This window comes from Microcaecilia unicolor, chromosome 3 (assembly GCF_901765095.1).
Source record: "Microcaecilia unicolor chromosome 3, aMicUni1.1, whole genome shotgun sequence".
NCBI lineage: Eukaryota > Metazoa > Chordata > Amphibia > Gymnophiona > Siphonopidae > Microcaecilia > Microcaecilia unicolor.
In genome coordinates, this window is record NC_044033.1 from 713,270 (window position 1) to 733,556 (window position 20,287).

Consider the following 20,287-nt stretch of genomic DNA (forward strand, 5'->3'; position numbering starts at 1 on the left):
CATATATTCTGTAACAAGCAATTAGGTCTCTTCCTTCGTGTGAAGGGAACTAAAGCAAAAGTACAGCAAGTCGCTGATCAGAAAATGTTTGGCTATAAAGGTATGGGGACGGAGAGAAGGAGACAGAGAGAGATGCGCTGCTGAGCTATAAAGGTGGGTGGGGAAATGATGAACATGCAGGAGATGCGATTAGGGGTTGACGAGATGGGTGAAAAGAGTGGGGAGTATAGAGGGCAAAAATGTGGTAATGGGGGGTGGGGTGACAGAAGGGAATAGGAAAATGGGAAGGAGATCGGAAATGGAAGAGTTAGGGACTGAGAGTTGATAAGATATATGAAAAGTAAAAAGAAGAAGCTGGAGAAATGGAGGGTGAGAAAGAGGGTGAAATCTGAATGGACAGAAAGGCGAAAAGGGCTAAAAGAGAAAGATAAATAAATGTAAGAGAGATATGTGACAGAATAAAAGAAGAAAGGAAGAGCGAGGAGAAAGAACAAATAGAGAAAGTTGGCAGAAAACAGACAAGAAAGCAGAAGAGAAACTCACTGGGTCCAACGTGATTGGAAAAATAAAATGCCCAGACAACAAAGGTTGGAAAAAAGTGTTTTTATTTTGAATTTATGAACTGGATATGTTAGTTTTGGGAAATATACATCACAGATATCTTTGTATTGTGTTCAACACAAGAGAAAATGAATGTGTTTTTATTTTTCCAGTGTTGAGAGCTGAGATTTGACTTCTTGGGGTTACCAGTTCAATTTTTGTCTTCATATTTCTATTTCTAATTTGTGATCTTTATTTGATGAGGGTCTGTTTTTCACTGTGTTTTGCTCGTGACCGAGGTGCGGTGTGTTATTTTCATGTAGTTTGTGTAGATATTTATAGAAATCCCGCTTGTTCTAGTTGACCAGAAATAGGTGTATTGGTGGTTCTATGGCCCAGTGTAATAATTCATAGGTAGGGTTGTACTTGCTGCTATTTGAATCTTAGGAATTAGTGCTACTGTTGTATGTTAGGTTTGCTACATGTATGGTGAGTTGGAATTTATTTCAGGTTTTGTATTTCATAGTGTGCCTGATAGTGCAGAGATTTATGTTGCTGTTGCTCAATGACATGAGAATCAGCATATATTTTTGTTTGGTGACTTCCAAGGATAAATATCCTACCTGTTGTTCGCAGGGGGGGGGGGGGGGGGGGGGGGGGGGGGGGGGGGGGGGGGGGGGGGGGGGGGGGGGGGGGGGGGGGGGGGGGGGGGGGGGGGGGGGGGGGGTTGGGGGGGGTAAATTTTTGTGGATACAGAGCATGTCTACATAAGAACTACTATACTGTGTCAGACCAAAGGTCTTTGGAAATGTAAACATTCCTCTGCCCTGCAATGACAAAAGGAAGCAAGTGCTTCAGTAAAAATAAACACTTGCTTCTTTTGCCATTGCAGGGCAGTACTTCTTCATGCCACCCAGCTGCCAAAAATTTCTGAGGACAACACAACGGTATCAAATGTGTAAATGTTCAAAAAAAAAAAACCCCAGATTAGTTCAAGATTTTGCTGATAAGGTTGTAAATTTGTACTACTGTGGGTGATATTCCTTATTAACATTTTAAAGATTAAATACATGAATTTTGCAAGTACATGAACATAACAGCTTCCTTTTAATTCACAAATAAAGTACCGTGTATGGGAAAGCTCACGTCCAGCCCTGCCCCCCCCCCCCCCCCACACTTCTGGCCAGGACCCATCCTGCCCCCAGTTCCACTTCCTTTTTGTATATAAATTAAGCCCTATATTCGGATATATCAGGAAATCTGCAGAAGGGAGGTATAAAAAAACAAACAGTCCTTACTCTAAATTTGAAATATGAGAAAGCGAAAATTGCTAGTTCTGACCAGAAGATTTTATAAAATTCTTACCAGGCATTTGGACACGAGTACAGGCAGCTCGACCACTGTAAGACAGCAAAGCAGAAAGATCTCCCAAGACAAAGCCCTGTAAAGGCAGAAAATATAGATACTTAACATCTGTACCCTCAAAAGGCATAAAGGAATAGATTCAGTCCTATCTTTGAAATTATTTACTTTCATATTTTTATTCCATTTTAAACAAGCATAGCTTAATTGAAAAGCATATTACAACAATCAGATTACAACAGTATATCATCCCCTTCTCCCATTTGATAGTAACATAGTAACATAGTAGATGACGGCAGAAAAAGACCTGCACGGTCCATCCAGTCTGCCCAAGAAGATAAATTCATATGTGCTACTTTTTTATTTGTACTGTCCTCTTCAGGGCACAGACCATATAAGTCTGGCCAGCCCTATCCCCGCCTCCCACCACCAGCTCTGGCACAGACCGTATAAGTCTGCCCAGCACTATCCCCGCCGCCCAACCACCAGCCCCGGCACAGACCGTATAAGGCTGCCCAGCACTAGTCCCGCCTCCCAACCACCAGCCCCGGCACAGGCCGTATAAGTCTGCCCAGCACTAGCCCCGCCTCCCAACCACCAGCTCTGTCACCCATTCTAGGCTAAGCTCCTGAGGATCCCTTCCTTCTGCACAGGATTCCTTTATGTTTATCCCACGTGTGTTTGAATTCTGTTACCGTTTTCATCTCCACCACCTCCCGCGGGAGGGCATTCCAAGCATCCACCACCCTCTCCGTGAAAAAATACTTTCTGACATTCTTCTTGAGTCTGCCCCCTTCAATCTCATTTCATGCCCTTTCGTTCTACCGCCTTCCCATCTTTGATGATAATTCGTTTGTTATCTGGATACTTCCCTGCTCCCTGGAAGCAGACTATGGTGCATCCTGGAATTAAGATTGCCAAAGCAGATCATTCCTCCATTAACAATTATAGACCCATTTCCAATCTACCTTTCATATCAAAAGGTAACAGAGAAAATCATAGAGCTTCATAGAGGAGATCTACAGGGACGTTGTAGAGAAGTCTCACATCCAGCCTAGCAGCCTCTGTGCTGCCTTGGAGGGAGGTCTCCTAGAAGGAGAGCATCACTCTAGTAAAGTAGGAAGTACTCCTGTAGCCAGGATCTGCCCACCAGGGGATGCACTATCTGCTTGCACCGAGGGGGTGTCTCCAAGAACTTCCACCCAGGCGGGAAAGGTTAGGACAGCTGTTGTAGTTGGTGATTCGATCATTAGGCATGTAGATAGCTGAGTGGCTGGTGGATGTGAGGATAACCTGGTCACCTGCCTACCTGGTGCAAATGTGGCAGACATCACACGTCACCTAGACAGCATCTTAGATAATGCTGGGGAGGAGTCGGCAGTCTTGATACACGTAGGTACCAATGACATAGGAAAATGTGGGAGGGAGGTTCTGGAAGCCAAATTTAGGCTCTAGTACCCTCATCATCAAAAGCAAACACCAGGGCTAGAAGCTGTTAGCACCATACTAGCACCAGCATTTGCTACCGCCCCATGATTAGAGCCCTTGAGCGCGTGAAACAATGCGCTCAAGGGCTCTTTGCGCAAGTAGCATACTAATGCATGCTAAACAGGGCTCAGCGCATTCGCCAATGATCAGCAACCAGTGCGCCAAAATTTGGGTCGCTGGCCACGGCAAACCCTACGCCAGCTCCGAGCTGGCGTTAGGACTTGCAGATCATTGGTGAGGAATGGTGAGCCCTGTCCAGCATGCAGTTGCATGCTGGCAGGCCCCTGTTCCACCCCAAAGCAAACCTGCCAACAGGGGGCTGGAGGTCCAGTGGACCTCCGGTCCCCCCCCCCCCCGACGATCCCACCCCTATGTTCAGGGAGGGCTGGAGATCTGGTGGGTCTACAGCCCCCCCCCCCCAAGAAATTGGTCCCTGGTGGTCTAGTGGACGCCGGCCAAGCCCCCTCCCACCCAGCAAGCGACGGGGGGGGGGGGGGGAGTTGGGGGGGGGCTGGGCAGGGCTACAGACCATGTAAGAGACGGCACATCCTAGGATGCACTGAATGGGGCTGGGCGCCGCCATTTTGCGGCGGCGTCAACACAAGGAAGTGGAGGGAGGCAGGCTGCGTCCCTCCTCCAACTAAGGTAGGGGGGCCGAGAGGGGGTTGTCCTTTACGCTGGACCACCAGGGATTAGTCAGACAATGCTGGGGGGGGGGGGGGGGTTGGGGTGGGCTGGACCTCCAGGCTCCCCCCCCCCCCATCGCTCGCTGGGTGGGAGGGTGGGAGTGCTGTTTGGAACAGTGCGGGGCTTTTGATCATCTGCCTGTTGGGTAGAAAGTTGTCCAGATCCTCCAGGGTAGCATTTTCAGAAGTGATCCCCGCTGCACGTGCAGGACCCAAAAGGCAGTCTCAATGCGTAGGTGAGACGATGATGCAGGGAAGAGGAGTTTAAATTTGTTAGGAACTGGGTGACATTCTGGGAAATGGGGAGAATGTTCTAAAGGATGGGCTCACCTTAACTGGGACGGAACCAGGCTGCTGGCGCTTTTAAAAAGAAGATACAGCAGCTTTTAAACTAGAACCGGGAAGAGACGATAGTTGCCCAGGAGCGCATAGTTCAGTGGGCAGTATCCTCTAAGGATACTACTGAAGCAGGACATTTTAGGGAATCCCAGTAGAGAGGTTACGACAATGCTGAAAATAAGACAGGTGTGCTTAATAAGAAAGCAGTAAAGGATGCACATTATCCTCTTCCAGTGGCGTGCCAAGTGTGGGGTGGTGGGGGCGGTCCGCCCCGGGTGTCAGCGGGTGGGGGGGTGCTCCGCTGACGCCCCGGTCCCCACCTGCCTACCAGCGCCGTCGCCAGACAACCCTCTTCTCCTGTCACCCGGCACCTGACCCAGCCATAAAAAAAAAATCTCTAAAGCGGCGGTGCGGTGCCTCGCGTCTGCTCTGCGTGTAAAGGAAGAAAAATCGCCTTGTCGGCCAGCCTTCCCACACTGTGTCCCGCCCTCGCAGAAATAGGAAGTTATATCAGAGGGCAGGACACAGTGAGGGAAGGCCGGCTGACGAAGCAATTTTTCTTCCTTTACACGCAGAACAGACTCGAGGCGCTGCGCCGCCACTTCAGAGATTTTGTTTTTAAAGGCTGGGTCAGGTGACAGGTGGCATGAGAAGAGAGTCGTCTGGCGATGCAGCTGGTGGTCAGGTGGGGACTGGGTCGGGGAGGGGGGCTCAGATGGGAGAAGGGGGCTGGAACTGGGGTCTGAGAAGGGGGCAGGAGGGAGAATGGGGCTATGCCTGGCAACAGTGGGAGAATGGTTCTGGGGCTGAAAAGCATATGGATGAAGGGGATTGGAACTGGGGGTTGAAAAGGAGGGTAGGTGGGATAAGGGGGCCAGTACTGGAACTGAGGGCTGAAAAGGGGCTGGGGCTGAAACTGGGGGCTGAAAAGGGGACAGGGAGAAGTGGCTGGGGCTGAAGCTCTGCACTGGTGGGAGAAAAGGGCTGGGGCTGAAGCTGGGGGGACTGAGGGCTAAAAAGGGGGGGGGGACAGGGAGAAGTGGCTGGGGCTGAAGCTCGGCACAGGTGGGAGAAAAGGGCTGGGGCTAAAACTGGGGACTGGTGTGGGGACTAGGGGCTAAAAAGGGGGGGACAGGGAGAAGTGGCTGGGACTGAAGCTCGGGACTGGTGGTAGAAAAGGGCTGGGGCTGAAACTGGGGGCCGAAAAGAGGGTGCAGAGAGAGGGCAAATGGTAGATGGAAGGGGCAGAGAGAGGGCAAATGGTAGATGGAAAGGGCAGGGGGGGCAGATGTGGATGGAAGAAGCAGAGAGAGGGGGGGCATATGTGGATGGAAGGAGCAGAGAGAGGGGGCAGATGTGGATGGAAGGAGCACAGTGGGTCCCTGGGGCAGCAAAGAAATGGATGCACTGGGAGAGAGCATGGATAGGCAGGTATGCGATAGAGGATATTCTATGGATACCAGGGGGAGAGCTGACACATATATTACAAAGATTACCTGTCAGCCTAAAACACCTACTCCAAACATGGCTACAGATTAGAAGGCGCATGTTCCCGGAAAGAAAATACTTCTGAAGAACAGCAATAAGATGGGCGGAGGGCTTCCCGCTAGGGGGATCAGAAAAGATATTTGATACCTGGGCCACAGCAGGCTTACACACACTAGGGCAAGTATGGTCAGAGGGGAAAGCGATTAGCTTTAGTGAACTTCAGGAAGAATATGGACTGATGGAGACAGACCTGGTCTATTACTGCTGTTTAAGCAGCTTTATTAAAAGACGTGCACAAGATGAGCTAGACTTAGAAGAAACAACCCTAGAACTAGCAATGCGCAAGGGAGGGGGCAGAGGTAGCATATCCCGGATATATCTCGCACTATTGGGTAGGACCGACCCTCAAGCCGCCTACCATAAGAGGTGGGAGAAAGAGCTTCAAACCACCCATCCTAGAACAACATGGATGAGCAACTAGAAATACTTACAGCATCTCCAGCACAATCCATAAATGAAAATGGGCATAAATTATTACACTGGTGGTATTATACACCCCAGACAGATTGCAAAAGATATATCTGGGAACCTCGGGGCAATGCTGGCAAAAATGTGGCCTTCAGGGCACATTTTACCATATTTGGTGGGAATGTACGAAAGTGGAAATATTTTGGGAGGAAGTGGTGAAATTGGTAAATAAGGTGCTGCAACAATCATACCCGAAAAGGGCAGAACACTGCCTTCTCCATTTCCGGCCCCGATCAATCTCTAGTGGGCAGCACAGATTGGCTACTCAATACTTTGTAGCGGCTAAGATAGCACTTGCACGAGCCTGGAAACGAGCAGAAACACCAGCATTGCAAGTGATAACTCAAAAAATAGACTCTATCAGATGTCAAAACTGACAGCCAAGAGGAAAGGCACCATGAGAACTTTTACAAACATATGGTCATTGTATGAACAATTTCAAGATCAAGAGCTAACACCACTGGACTGAGGGAGGGAGGGAGGGAGGGAAAGGGAATAAGGAGTAGATACTGGTTGAAGATATATGTAATTGGCTTGTCATGTTTGTATACTGTGGCATTCTTAATAAAATAATTCATTAAAAAAAAAATTTACATCAGTCATGGATGCTGTTCAAAAAAACCATCCTGGAAGCCCAGGCCAAATATATTCTGCGTATTAAAAAAAGGAGGATGGAAGACCAAATGACAGCCGGCGTGGTTAAATAGTGAGGTGAAGGAAGCTATTAGAGCTAAAAGAAAATCCTTCAGAAAATGGAAGAAGAAACAGACTGAAAATAATAAGAAACAGCATAAGCAATGTCAAGTCAAATGCAAAGTGCTGATAAGAAAGGCAAAGAGGGACTTTGAAAAAAAAGATTGCACAGGAGGCAAAAACACATAGTAAAAATTATTTTAGGTATATTAAAAGCAAGAAGCCGTCAAAAGAATTGGTTGGACCGCTAGATGACTGAGGGGTAAAAGGGGCAATCAGGGAAAACAAAGCCATAGCGGAGAGATTAAATGAATTCTTTGCTTTGGTCTTCATTGAGGAAGTTTTGGAAGTGATACCGGTGACAGAAATGGTACTTACTCTGCTGCTCCCCAGTATCTCTCCACACTCGTCCTTCCCTACACCCCTTCCAGTGCACTCCGCTCCATGGATAAATCCTTCTTATCTGTTCCCTTCTCCACTACTGCCAACTCCAGACTTCGCGCCTTCTGTCTCGCTGCACCCTACGCCTGGAATAAACTTCCTGAGCCCCTACGTCTTGCCCCATCCTTGGCCACCTTTAAAACTAGACTGAAAGCCCACCTCTTTAACATTGCTTTTGACTCGTAACCACTTGTAACCACTCGCCTCCACCTACCCTCCTCTCTTCCTTCCCGTTCACATTAATTGATTTGATTTGCTTACTTTATATATATATTTTTGTCTATTAGATTGTAAGCTCTTTGAGCAGGGACTGTCTTTCTTCTATGTTTGTGCAGCGCTGCGTACGCCTTGTAGCGCTATAGAAATGCTAAATAGTAGTAGTAGTAGAAGGTGACAAGTTGGAAAAACAATGAAATCTCTATGAACTAGAGGATGTAGAGGATGACAAATTGAAGAGTACTGATAGAACTGAAAAATGAACTGGTTGAACTATCGTTAGCGATATGTAATTTATCTTTAAAATCAAGTGTGGTACCAGAAGATTGGAGGGTAGCCCATGTAACGCTGATATTTAAAAAAGGTCCTAGAGGGGATTCGGGAAATTATAGACAGATGAGCCTGATATCGGTGCCAGGCAAAATGGTAGAGACTATTGTAAAGAACAAAATTACAGAGCATATTCAAAAGCCTGGAATGAGACAAAGCCAACATGGATTTAGTGATCTTGCCTCACCAATCTATTACATTTTTTTTGAAGAGGTGAACATGTGGATAAACGCGAACCAGTAGATATTGAGTATCTGGATTTTCAAAAGACATATGATAAAGTACCTCATGAAAGACTCCAGAAGAAATTGGAGAGTCATGGAATAGGAGGTAATGCCCTATTGTGGATTAAAAACTGGTTCGAGGATAGGGTTAAATGGACAGTATTCTCAATGGAGAAGGGTAGATAGTGGGGTTTCCCAGGGGTCTGTGCTGGGACCGCTGTTTTCTTAACATATTTATAAATGGTCTAGAGATGGGAGTAACTAGTAAGGTAATTACATTTGCTGACAAAGTTATTCAAAGTGGTTAAATCGCAAGAGGATTGTGAAAAATTAGAAGAGGACCTTACAAGACTGGGAGACTGGGTGTCTAAATGGCAGATGGCGTTTAATGTGAGCAAGTGCAAAGTGATGTGGGAAAGAGGAACCCGAACTATAGCTACATAATGCAAGGTTCTACGTTAGAAGTCACGGACCAAGAAAGGGATCTCGGCATCGTTGTTGATAAAACGTTGAAACCTTCTGCTCACTGTGTTGCAGCGACTAAGAAAGCAAATAGAATGTTAGGTATTATTAGGAAAGGATAGGAAAACAAAAGTGAGGTTATAATGCCTTTGTATCGCTCCATGGTGTGGCCACACCTCAAATATTGTGTTCAATTCTGGTGACGGCATCTCAAAAAAGATACAGTGCAATTAGACAAGGTACAGAGAAGGGTGACGAAAATGATAAAGGGGATGGGATGACTTCGCTATGAGGAAAGGCTAAAGCGTCTAGGGCTCCTCAGCTTGGAGAAAATACGGTTGAGGGGAGATATGATAGGTGTCTATAAAATAATGAGTGAAGTGGAATGGGTAGATGTGAATCGTTTGTTTACTCTTTCCAAAAATACTATGACTAGGGGGCATGCGATGAAGCTACAAAGTAGTACATTTAATACGAATCAGAGAAAATATTTCTTCACACAATGTGTAATTGAAGTCTGGAATTCGTTGCCAGAGAATGTGGTAAAGGCGGTTAAGCTTAGTGGAGTTTTAAAAGGGTCTGGATGGCTTCCTAAAGGAAAAGTCCATAGACCATTATTAAATTGACTTGGGGAAAATCCACTGCTTATTTCTGGGACATACACAACTGTCAGTGGAGCAGCTCACACTTATTTATGCTTTAATAAGGGGATGTCTCATACTGTCACACAGGCACTTCTTTTTTGTGCTTCCTTAAAGCCTCAGCTTTAGTGACTCAGTTATAATCATCGACTACCCCCAACCACCGATAGTGCTGTCAACCAACTCAAAATAAGTGTCCGGCTGATCTTTCAAATGCAGTTGGAGCTCCATGTATGATTAAGGCAGGTCATTCAAAATGTGGAAGACTGGCTGTAAGACATGTGATTTGACTATTGAAGCTGCTTCTTTTACACATAACGGTCAAACTTATCAGGTTAAACATCAAACGACCTGCCATACAGCTCATGTCATTTACTACATCATTTGTCCCTGTCAGAAGGTTTATATCGCGAAATCGAATAGGTCTCTCAAAGCGAGGATGATCGAGCATAGATCACGTTTAGCCGGCCGTAACATAGGGGCTCCGCCTGTACAACATTGTGTTAACAATCAACACTCCATGGAATCTCTGAGATGTAGGGTTATTGACAGTATTATACCAAATGCCCGTGGTGGGAACATTGACAGATTACTGTTGCAAAGAGAAACCCAGTGGATTTACCGTCTTGGTACTATAGAACCAAATGGGTTAAATACGTATCTCCACTGGAACTGTTTTCTTTAGATGTCTCTGTAAAGGTTTCCAGCTGATGATGATGTCATCCCAAAGAGGGAGGTGCTACAAACTTTAAAATAATGCTGGCGCCATTTTTTTCTGACTCTTTGTCTGCACGTCGCTGGTGAAGTGAGATCTTCTGCTTTGTTTGAAACTCTGTTTTGATATTACAGACAGCATTATACAGCTAAGAGCATTCTTTTTGTGTTTATATAGGTATATGCAAGTTTCCTTGACAAAGCAAGGCACCGTGAAACAGGTTCCTGTCGGGACAAGACATTCACTGGCTGTTTAATGGAATGCTGACAAGTGAGATCTAAGTAATGCAGGACAGCTGAATCCACAGCATGAGCTACAGATAATAAAGCAGCAGGGGGTTTTTCAGCCAGATAAGTCAAAACATTGATCCTGCTTGACAAGTTTAAACATTGTTTCTGCACGAGTTTAAGCTCTGTATATAAGCTACAAACAACAGTGCACAAAACTTTACAAAAAATTGATATAAACCAAAGAAGAATTATTTGTTATATAAGCACAGTTGAAACATGGATTAATTTATTGTAGAACACTTATTTTGAAGTGGTTGACAGCACTATCGGGGCTTTAAGGAAGCACAAAACAGAAGTACCTGTGTGACAGTATTTATTTTATTTATTTTTGTTACATTTGTACCCTGCGCTTTCCCACTCATGGCAGGCTCAATGCGGCTTACATGGGGCAATGGAGGGTTAAGTGACTTGCCCAGAGTCACAAGGAGCTGCCTGTGCCTGAAGTGGGAATCCAACTCAGTTCCCCAGGACCAAAGTCCACCACCCTAACCACTAGGCCACTCCTCCACTCCACATCCCCTTATTAAAGCATAAATAAGTGTGAGCTGCTCCACCGACAGTTTGTTGTGTATGGTTCAAATTATTAAGTGGTGGAGGGTTGCCATTTTTTGCTATATTTTTTTATTATTTCTGGGACAAGCAGCATGCTAGGCTGTATAGAGAGAGGAGTGACCAGCAGAAGAAAGGAGGTTTTAATGCCCCTGTATAAGACGTTGGTGAGGCCCCACCTGGAGTATTGTGTTCAGTTTTGGAGGCCGTATCTTGCGAAGGATGTTAAAAAAATGGAAGCGGTGCAAAGAAAAGCTACGAGGATGGTATGGGATTTGCGTTCCAAGACGTATGAAGAGAGACTTGCTAAGCTGAACATGTATACCCTGGAGGAAAGGAGGAACAGGGGTGATATGATACAGACGTTCAAATATTTGAAAGGTATTAATCCGCAAACAAATCTTTTCCGGAGATGGGAAGGCGGTAGAACGAGAGGACATGAAATGAGATTGAAGGGGGACAGACTCAGGAAAGATGTCAGGAAGTATTTTTTCACGGAGAGGGTGGTGGACGTTTGGAATGCCCTCCCGCGGGAGGTGGTGGAGATGAAAACGGTAACGGAGTTCAAACATGCGTGGGATATGCATAAAAGGAATCCTGTGCATAAGGAATGGATCCTCAGAAGTTTAGCTGAAATTGGGTGGCAGAGCAGGTGGGGGGGAAGAGGGGTTGGTGGTTGGGAGGCAAGGATAGGGGAGGGCAGACTTATACGGTCTGTACCAGAGCCGATGATGGGAGGCGGGAAATACTGCTGGGCAGACTTATACAGTCTGTGCCCTGAAAAGGACAGGTACAAATTCAAGGTAAGGTATACACAAATGAGTTTGTCTTGGGCAGACTGGATGGACCATGCAGGTCTTTTTCTGCCGTCATCTACTATGTTACTATGTATTGAGCTTTTTTGGGATCTTGCCAGGTATTTGTGACCTGGATTGGCCACTGTTGGAAACAAGATGCTGGGCTTGATGGACATTTGGTCTGTCCCAGCGTGGCAATACTTATGTACTTATGTAAGACCAAACTGCTTTGGCTTGATTACAACGTATATCCCAGATTTATTTGCTGTTTCTAAAGATCATGGAACATACATCCAAGATCCTTGGCTTCATTCTTGACACTACTCTTTCTTTCGAGCCCCAAGAAAACCATCTGGTGCAGGTTGTATTTTTTAAACTTTGACAACTGCGACAAATCATCATTATTTTGATAATAAGTACTTCAAAAGAAAACCTTTCATATATATGTTCCTGTGAAGTGCAAAAAAGAGATATTCATGAGAAAGGGAAAAAGCCTCTGTACCCAAAACTCCACCCAATAGAAATTATAGTAGGGTGTGGAGGAAATAACATGGGTGACTTTTCTTCATTGGCATAAAAAATCCTTTTCTCTTTTAGTCCATATTTGCTAAAAACTTCACAGGAATAACAGGCTCCTGGATCCAAAACTTTTGTTAGAAGTGAAAAAAATACTTAGCTATAAACTTCTAAATCATAGCAGACACAAACATGCAGAGTAAGTCAGTCACACCAACTGTGGCCAGAGTTTCGCTACTATGGACTGTCTCAAGGCATGCATGACATCGGTATCTTTTACACACAATGTTTTCAAGACACCTCAGCAGGGTGTGTACATTGATACATGTGGGAAAGGCAAGAGTTGGTATTCCTGGGTAGGCAGAATTACAGCAGTAGTCAGAATAAAATTGGTTCTCACTATTTTTATTTATTTTTTCTTTTAATCTGGCATTATTTGGGCAATCTGAAACTGTATTACACAGGCTCCTGAAGAAGCCAATTTTGGTGAAAGTGACGGCTCAACAGAGCCTTACAAGATGTTTGCCACTTGCGTTTCCTTATGACTAATGAAATTTTAAATGATATGAGCACTTGAGTGTTAAAAGACATATTGCCTACAAGTTTTAAAAGTCATCTTCACTTACCTTGTTGGGGTTACGTCGGCCACCAGCAGCAGTAAAAGGCGTGCAGGCTCGGCCCTTCTCTCTCTCTCTCAGCTGTGGTCCCGTCCTCATTTCCTGTTTCCACAAGGGTGGGACCACAGCTGAGAGAGAGAGAAGGGCCGAGCCTGCACACGTTTTACCGCTGCTGCCGTCCGCCGTAACCCTGACTTGGTAAGTGAAGATGACTTTTAAAAATCGGAGGGAGGGGGCCTGGAACTGGAAGGGAGGGAGGGACGACATCCTCATGCGTGTGACGAACCAGGAAGTACGCTAACGTCATAACAGGAGATGGATACAGCGTTACAGGCAGCATGAACCCTACAACCCTTCACTGCCACGGAGTCAGCTTCAGAACGTTGGAGGTGCTTTTTATTATAGTAGATGAAGTTTCCAGCATCCTCTTATATCGAAGAGCTTTGAAAGATCAAAAGAAAATGATCTCACCTAGAAACCTCCCTAATTAAAGGAAAAATCACTAGTTGTGATAAACTTTCTAGAGCTAAACCTTTTAAATTTTTAAACACAAAACAAGCCATTTTAAAAGTTGCTTGTGCTTGATTAGATTAGAAGGGCACAGGCAAAACCAAAAGCAAACACAAGTCAAAAGAAGGTGGTGTGAAAAACAGTGACTCAAAATTTCTGATGAACATCTCACAGACAAGATATATTGCAGAGGACCTGTCAAAGATTGGCGGGCTTCGTAACTGTGTTTCTACCTTTGCCTGCCAAATTCATTTACCACCCCAATCCTTAAGAATGGCTGATGCAATAATCACTGCCAGAGGTTGTTTCCCTGGTTGGGTGTCACACTTACTGCAGTTCTCTTTGCCAGCTTAGCCAGGTTCACGTCTTTACTCAGTGGAAGAGATGTAGTCAGTGATCTGAGAATAGAATTCCTCTGTTCCTCTGAAGGTGCCTCAAGTTTCACCTCATGCATGAAAGCAGTCTGTACACTGGATGCAACATCAAACAGTCTGCATGTGGTTCCAACCACCAGCACAGGAAGACTACAAGGACACAATGGAAAATGAAGTGAAGCGAATAAAACAAAAACCAGTGACAGTGCAATCTGTAAAATTAACTCTAGCATCACACCACTGTAGGCCAGCGTTTCCCAAGTTCGGTCCTGGAGTACCCTCTTTGTCAGTCAGATTTTCAGGATATCCACAACGAATATGCATATAATCAAGGCAGTGTATGAAATTCAAGTTTATTCATATTCATCCTGAAAACCTAACTGGCAAGAGGTACTCCAGGACCGGACTTGGGAAACACTCTTTCTTCCTGCTCACTGCTATGTGAGTTCCTTCCAAGATCAAGCCATCATTCCCCACCTTAGCTGTCTGTGTGTGATCTCAGCCCTTAGTAGAACCGTAGGATTAACTATAGAATAGAAATTCTATTATTACTAATCAACAATGGGGTTACTGATTCAAACTTACCAGCAGCAAAAATTAGTCTGGCTGCCACATTCTAAATTGCACTTTTTTTTTTTTTTTTAGCAAGGTGTTTGAACATCCTACATAAATAAAACTAGTCAATTCTAGATAAAGTCAGAACTTAACTAAAACTATAAAATGCAAGGGATCAAAAAAATGTGTAAATCATCCTTAATTTCATAATTTGATAAGATTTTTGAATAAGAGTTTTAATAAGTCCAGAATGAACTCTGAAAGAGGCACCATTGCAATGTTTCACTAAAGTTTCTACGGCACATACTTAACAAAACTGATTGCATTTTTTTCACAGTCTGCCAGAATGCACAGCCTTATTCTTGTACTCATTTTTTAATGATATATGGTGTCCTATGGGACTTGTCTTTTTAAGTTTGTGCATGATTTTATGTAATCGTACACATGCAATATGCCACAGTCTGTCTGTGCACATAACTCTGACCTGAATTCCTCACATTTTACACATTCAGTGTTTCTTTTAAAATATTCTGTTGTGTATGACATGTTCATTTGAAGTGCTGTACCACTGAAGCAGCCTGCGTGTGGGCGAAATATGGACCATATCGGGTGGTCTTTAATAAAGATATTTATTTTCAACAACTTTTGGGCCTGCTTTGTTTTTGTATCTACCTGGCCAGGATAAACAGAAAGATGCAGAAATGTTATCAAGATAGAAGGCAGACTAAAACTGGGGAACACAATTAATATTAGGCGATTTCAATTGACATCAGGGCATGCTAGGGAGGTAAAATTCCTTGACGAAATCAAGGACTGCTTTATGGAGCAGCTGCTTCAACAACCAAGAGGGAGAACAATTCTAGACTTAGTCCTTACTGGAGCACATGATCTGGTACAGGAGGTAATGGTGCTGGGGCCACTTGATAACAGTGATTATAAGAGGATTAGAACTGATATAAAATCTGGAGTAACTACACACAGGAAATTTATTTTATTTATTTATTGCATTTGTATCCCACATTATCCCACCTCTTTGCAGGCTCAATGTGGCTTACAATACATTTTGAATAGTGGAAAGATGCTAGAAGATAGACATTTATTGTCAAAGAGGGATCTTTGGCAATTATGAAATTAATAAAACAAAACCACTTGCCCCTGAAACACGTTCAAAACAGAATAATCCATTTGTGTATCTAAAAGAAAGTTCTACAAAATAGATAATGTGATTCCATGTGCCCCAATGAAAGGAGAGTTTAATTCTACTTTCATTTAATTTCAATATATTCTATCACCTTTAAAACACCAGGTTTCCCAAGGCAGACTACAACAGTTAAGATGAACCCATCAGGAAACAGGATATCCTCACTGAAATCTGGACATCTGTATTGTATAGAACAAGAACAGTGAAGAAAAATGAGCTCAACCTATAGAGTTTATAATTGCGGTTTCTACCGGCTACAATATTTTTTGAAGCTGCTTTAGTGATATTTAATTGTTATTTCTTTTCTCCTCCCGCTTTTAAGGCACTGCCTATCTGAAACAGCTTTAGATTTGCTACAGATGGACCAAGAACAAAAAATGACAAGGTGGAGGCAGCAGCTCATAAGTTTGCTTGCTCTGTTTCGAGTGAACGGCAATGACTGCTGCGCGGGGGAGTGGAAATAGATTAACCAAACCGGCTTCCTTGCTTACAATGGACTAGATAGGCTCACTTCCACTCTTACTAAAACCTCCTTGGGCAGCTCTTTATCCCTTCTCCACCCCTCCCCAAGTCTTACATCTTTTGCGTTTCGCCCACAGCCTCTCTACAGTCCGCGTGGTCATTTTCAGTATCCTGAAGCGTTCTCCGTCCAGCATCGGCGATTTAGGTAGTCAGCCTTCTTGCCAGCGTCGGGGCCTCTCCTCAGGCGTGTCCTGTTTTCCGTAGAGGTGGGACGCACCTGAGGAGAGGCCTCGACACTGGCAAGAAGGCTATCAGAATCGCCGGTGCCAGACGCAGAAGGCTTCAGGGCTGTAAAAACGGCCATGCGGATGAGAGAGGCAGAAGAGACAGGAGAAGCTCGCAAGGGAGGGAAGAGGATGGAGGTAGAGAATGATATTGGCATGTGGCGGTGGCGCATAGGTGCCATTTTTTCTAAAAGTCTGTTTGGGGGAGCAACCGCTCCCCCTGCGCCCCACCTAGCTCCACCACTGCTTCAGATCATCACACATCACCACCTCAAGGTCCCTCTCCTGAGTCGAGCATATTAATTTCTCCCCTTCTAACCAGTATATCTCTTTTGGGTTTCTGTACTTCTTGGCATTAAAATTTAATTGTACCCTCTCTTGACAGAAACCCAAGTAATTAAGAAGTCTATTGTAAATATTTTATAATACCATCAATAATCTGTCATTAATATTGTAATAGTGCTCAGATAAGTGCATTATACCAAACATGGTTCAGGATCCATCTCCTCCATAACGCACTCCAACACCATCATTGCACTGAGTCCATCCTGCCTACCTAAAATCATTAAATTTTGATAGCTGACAATCACACAAGTATAAACTTTACTTATGATGGTGGTGGAGTGTATTATGGAGATGGATCATGAACCATGTTTGGTATAATGCACTTATCTGAGTACTATTACAATATTAATAACAAATTATTGATGGTATTATAAAATATTTACAATAGACTTTTTAATTACTTGGGTTTCTGTTAAGACAGGGTACAACTGGTTCAAGAAATCAGACATAGTGTTACCCCATTTATTCATGTAGTGATTAAATTTTAATTGCCAAACCCTTGACCATTCTTCTAAACACTTGGAGATCCCTTCTCATGGTCTCTACTCCTTCCAGGGTATCCACTCTACTGAATATTCGTGTCATCCGTAAAAAGGCAAACTTTTCCTTCTAACCTTTCAGCAATATCTCTCACAAATATATTAAACAGATTCAGCCCCAGCACCGACCCCTGAGGAACTCCACTACTCATCTTCCTTTCCTCCGAGCAGATTCCGATTATCAACACCCTCTGCCACCTGTCGGTCAACCACTTTCCTATCCAGGTCACCACTTTGGGTCCTAAATTCAGCCCTCTCAGTTTATTCACAATTCTACTGTGAAGGACAGTATCAAAAGTTTTCCAGAAATCTAAGTAGATTATATCTAGCGCATGTCCTTCATCCAGTTCTTTGGTCACCCAGTCAAAGAAGTCAATAAGATTCGTTTAGCAGGGTTTTCCTTTGGTAAAGCCATGTTGCCTTGGATCCTGTAACCCGTTTGGTTTCTAAAAAGTTAATTATCCTTTTTATCAGCAGCGATTCCATTATTTTTCCTACCACTGACGTGAGATTTACCGGCCTGTAGTTTCCAACTTCTTCCCTATCTCCACTTTTGTGGAGTGGTCATCCACTCTCGTCTCCAAATCCAGTGGAACCTCTCCCGTCTCTAAAGATCTATTAAATAAATCTTTAGGAGGTCCCGCCAGGACTTCTCTACGCTCCCTCTGTATTCTGTCATGTATCCCATACAGCCCCATAGCTTTGTCCACCTTCAGATTCTCAAGCTGTTTATAAACACTTTCCTCCATGAACGGCACAATATCTTCTCCATAACCAGATATCCCCTCAGCAGGTGACTGCAGTCCTTCACCAGGATTTTCCTCCATGAACATTGAAGAGAAGTAATTGTTTAGCACTTGCTTTATTCTCACCACTCTCCACATAGCCGTTCTCATTATCTTTATGTCTTGTAAATCCATTCCTATCTTTTCTCCTTTTTCCAATATATCTGAATGTCGTCACCTCTCTTTACATCTTGTCATTTTTTCTTCCACTTTTGCTAGACGCATTTCCCTCTTCACTTCTTTGAGTTTAATCCAATAACCTTTTCCGTGATCCTCTTGTTGCGTTCTTCTGTATTTATTAAATGAAGCCTCTTTTGCTCTTATTTTTTCAGCCACTTGTTTGGAGAACCGTACAGGCTTCCTGTTTCTCTTGTTTTTGTTTACTTTCCCTGCATAAAGATCAGTTGCCATATTTATAGCAGCTTTCAAGCTTGGACCACTGATTTTCCACTTCACTTTTTCCTACGCCTACCCAGGCCAGTTTTCTTCTTCAGGTTTTGCCCCATTTTACAAAAATCAGTACATCTGAAATCCAGTACTTTGAGTTTTGTGTGTCCGCACTCCGCCTTTGCCCTTATATCAACCTTATCATGTGCTGATCACTATTACGTAGGTGGGCACCCAGCCAGATACTGGAAATACTTCCTCCTTTTGTGAGCAGTAGATTCAGTGTCAACCCTTCTCTAGTGGGTTCCGTCACCATTTATCTGAGCAAGGCACTTTGGCAGGCATCCACAATCTCCCTACTTTTTTCTGATTCTGCCAAAGGAACGTTCCAATCCACATCATGCAAGTTGAAATCTTCCAACAATAGCGCCTCCCCTTTCATGCCAGGCTCATGAATATCTTCTATCAGATCGTAGTCCAACTTCCCCATTTGTGCTGCAGGACTGTAGATAACACCCATGTGGATACAGGTTCCAGCTCCTCTTTCCAGGACAATCCATAAAGGTTCTTCCTTTCCCCAGGTTACTACTACTTATCATTGACGGACAGACGTAGGGGTCACTATAATCCGAACGCGGAAGAGTGGCTACACTTAGCAGAGATTTGGAAAGATGATTAAGGGAGCAATAAACCTGGGGTATGGGATGCGGATGAGGAAGGGTGGGGGGGGGAGGGGGAGAAGGGAAGATTGAGGGAGGGGGATTGAGAGCTCAGGGAGGGTGGGAGGGAAATTTGGATGTGATATTGCTTGAATGTTGCTGTTTTTTTGAAATTTCCAAGGAGTATTTGTCTCCAGATGTTGTTATTCTGATATGTTAATAAAGCGAATGCTACATACCTGTAGAAGGTATTCTCCAAGGACAGCAGGCTGATTGTTCTCACTGATGGGTGACGTCCACGGCAGCCCCTCCAATCCGGAATCTTCACTAGCAAAGCCTTTGCTAGCCCTCGCGCGCAGATGCGCACCGCGCATGCACGGCCGTCTTCCCACCCGAAACCGGCTCGTGCCGGCCAGTCTCATGTGTAGCAAGACAAAGAGAAGGGAAGACACAACTCCAAAGGGGAGGCGGGCGGGTTTGTGAGAACAATCAGCCTGCTGTCCTCGGAGAATACCTTCTACAGGTATGTAGCATTCGCTTTCTCCGAGGACAAGCAGGCTGCTTGTTCTCACTGATGGGGTATCCCTAGCCCCCAGGCTCACTCAAAACAACAACCATGGTCAATTGGGCCTCGCAATGGCGAGGACATAACTGAGATTGACCTAACAATTTATCCAACTAACTGAGAGTGCAGCCTGGAACAGAATAAACATGGGCCTAGGGGGGTGGAGTTGGATTCTAAACCCCGAACAGATTCTGAAGCACTGACTGCCCGAACCGACTGTCGCGTCGGGTATCCTGCTGCAGGCAGTAATGAGATGTGAATGTGTGGACAGATGACCACGTCGCAGCTTTGCAAATCTCTTCAATAGTGGCTGACTTCAAGTGGGCTACCGACGCTGCCATGGCTCTAACATTATGAGCCGTGACATGACCCTCAAGAGCCAGCCCAGCCTGGGCGTAAGTGAAGGAAATGCAATCTGCTAGCCAATTGGAAATGGTGCGTTTCCCCACAGCCACTCCCCTCCTGTTGGGATCAAAAGAAACAAACAATTGGGCAGACTGTCTGTTGGGCTGTGTCCGCTCCAGATAGAAGGCCAATGCTCTCTTGCAGTCCAATGTGTGCAGCTGACGTTCAGCAGGGCAGGAATGAGGACGGGGAAAGAATGTTGGCAAGACAATTGACTGGTTCAGATGGAACTCCGACACAACCTTTGGTAAGAACTTAGGGTGAGTGCGGAGGACTACTCTGTTATGATGAAAT

The 20,287-nt window shown here is 44.7% G+C and overlaps 1 protein-coding gene across 1 annotated transcript in view; it reads right to left on the reverse strand.

The window, feature by feature from the left end:
- Positions 1 to 20,287, reverse strand: part of PEX6 (peroxisomal biogenesis factor 6) — a 314,233-nt gene that overhangs the window by 180,958 nt on the left and 112,988 nt on the right. The window contains exons 8-9 of the mRNA XM_030195683.1: positions 16,796 to 16,811; positions 8,852 to 8,861 (exon numbers count right to left, since the gene is read on the reverse strand). Of these exons, the coding sequence (XP_030051543.1) occupies positions 8,852 to 8,861; positions 16,796 to 16,811 (26 nt within the window). The remainder of the gene's footprint in view (positions 1 to 8,851; positions 8,862 to 16,795; positions 16,812 to 20,287) is intronic.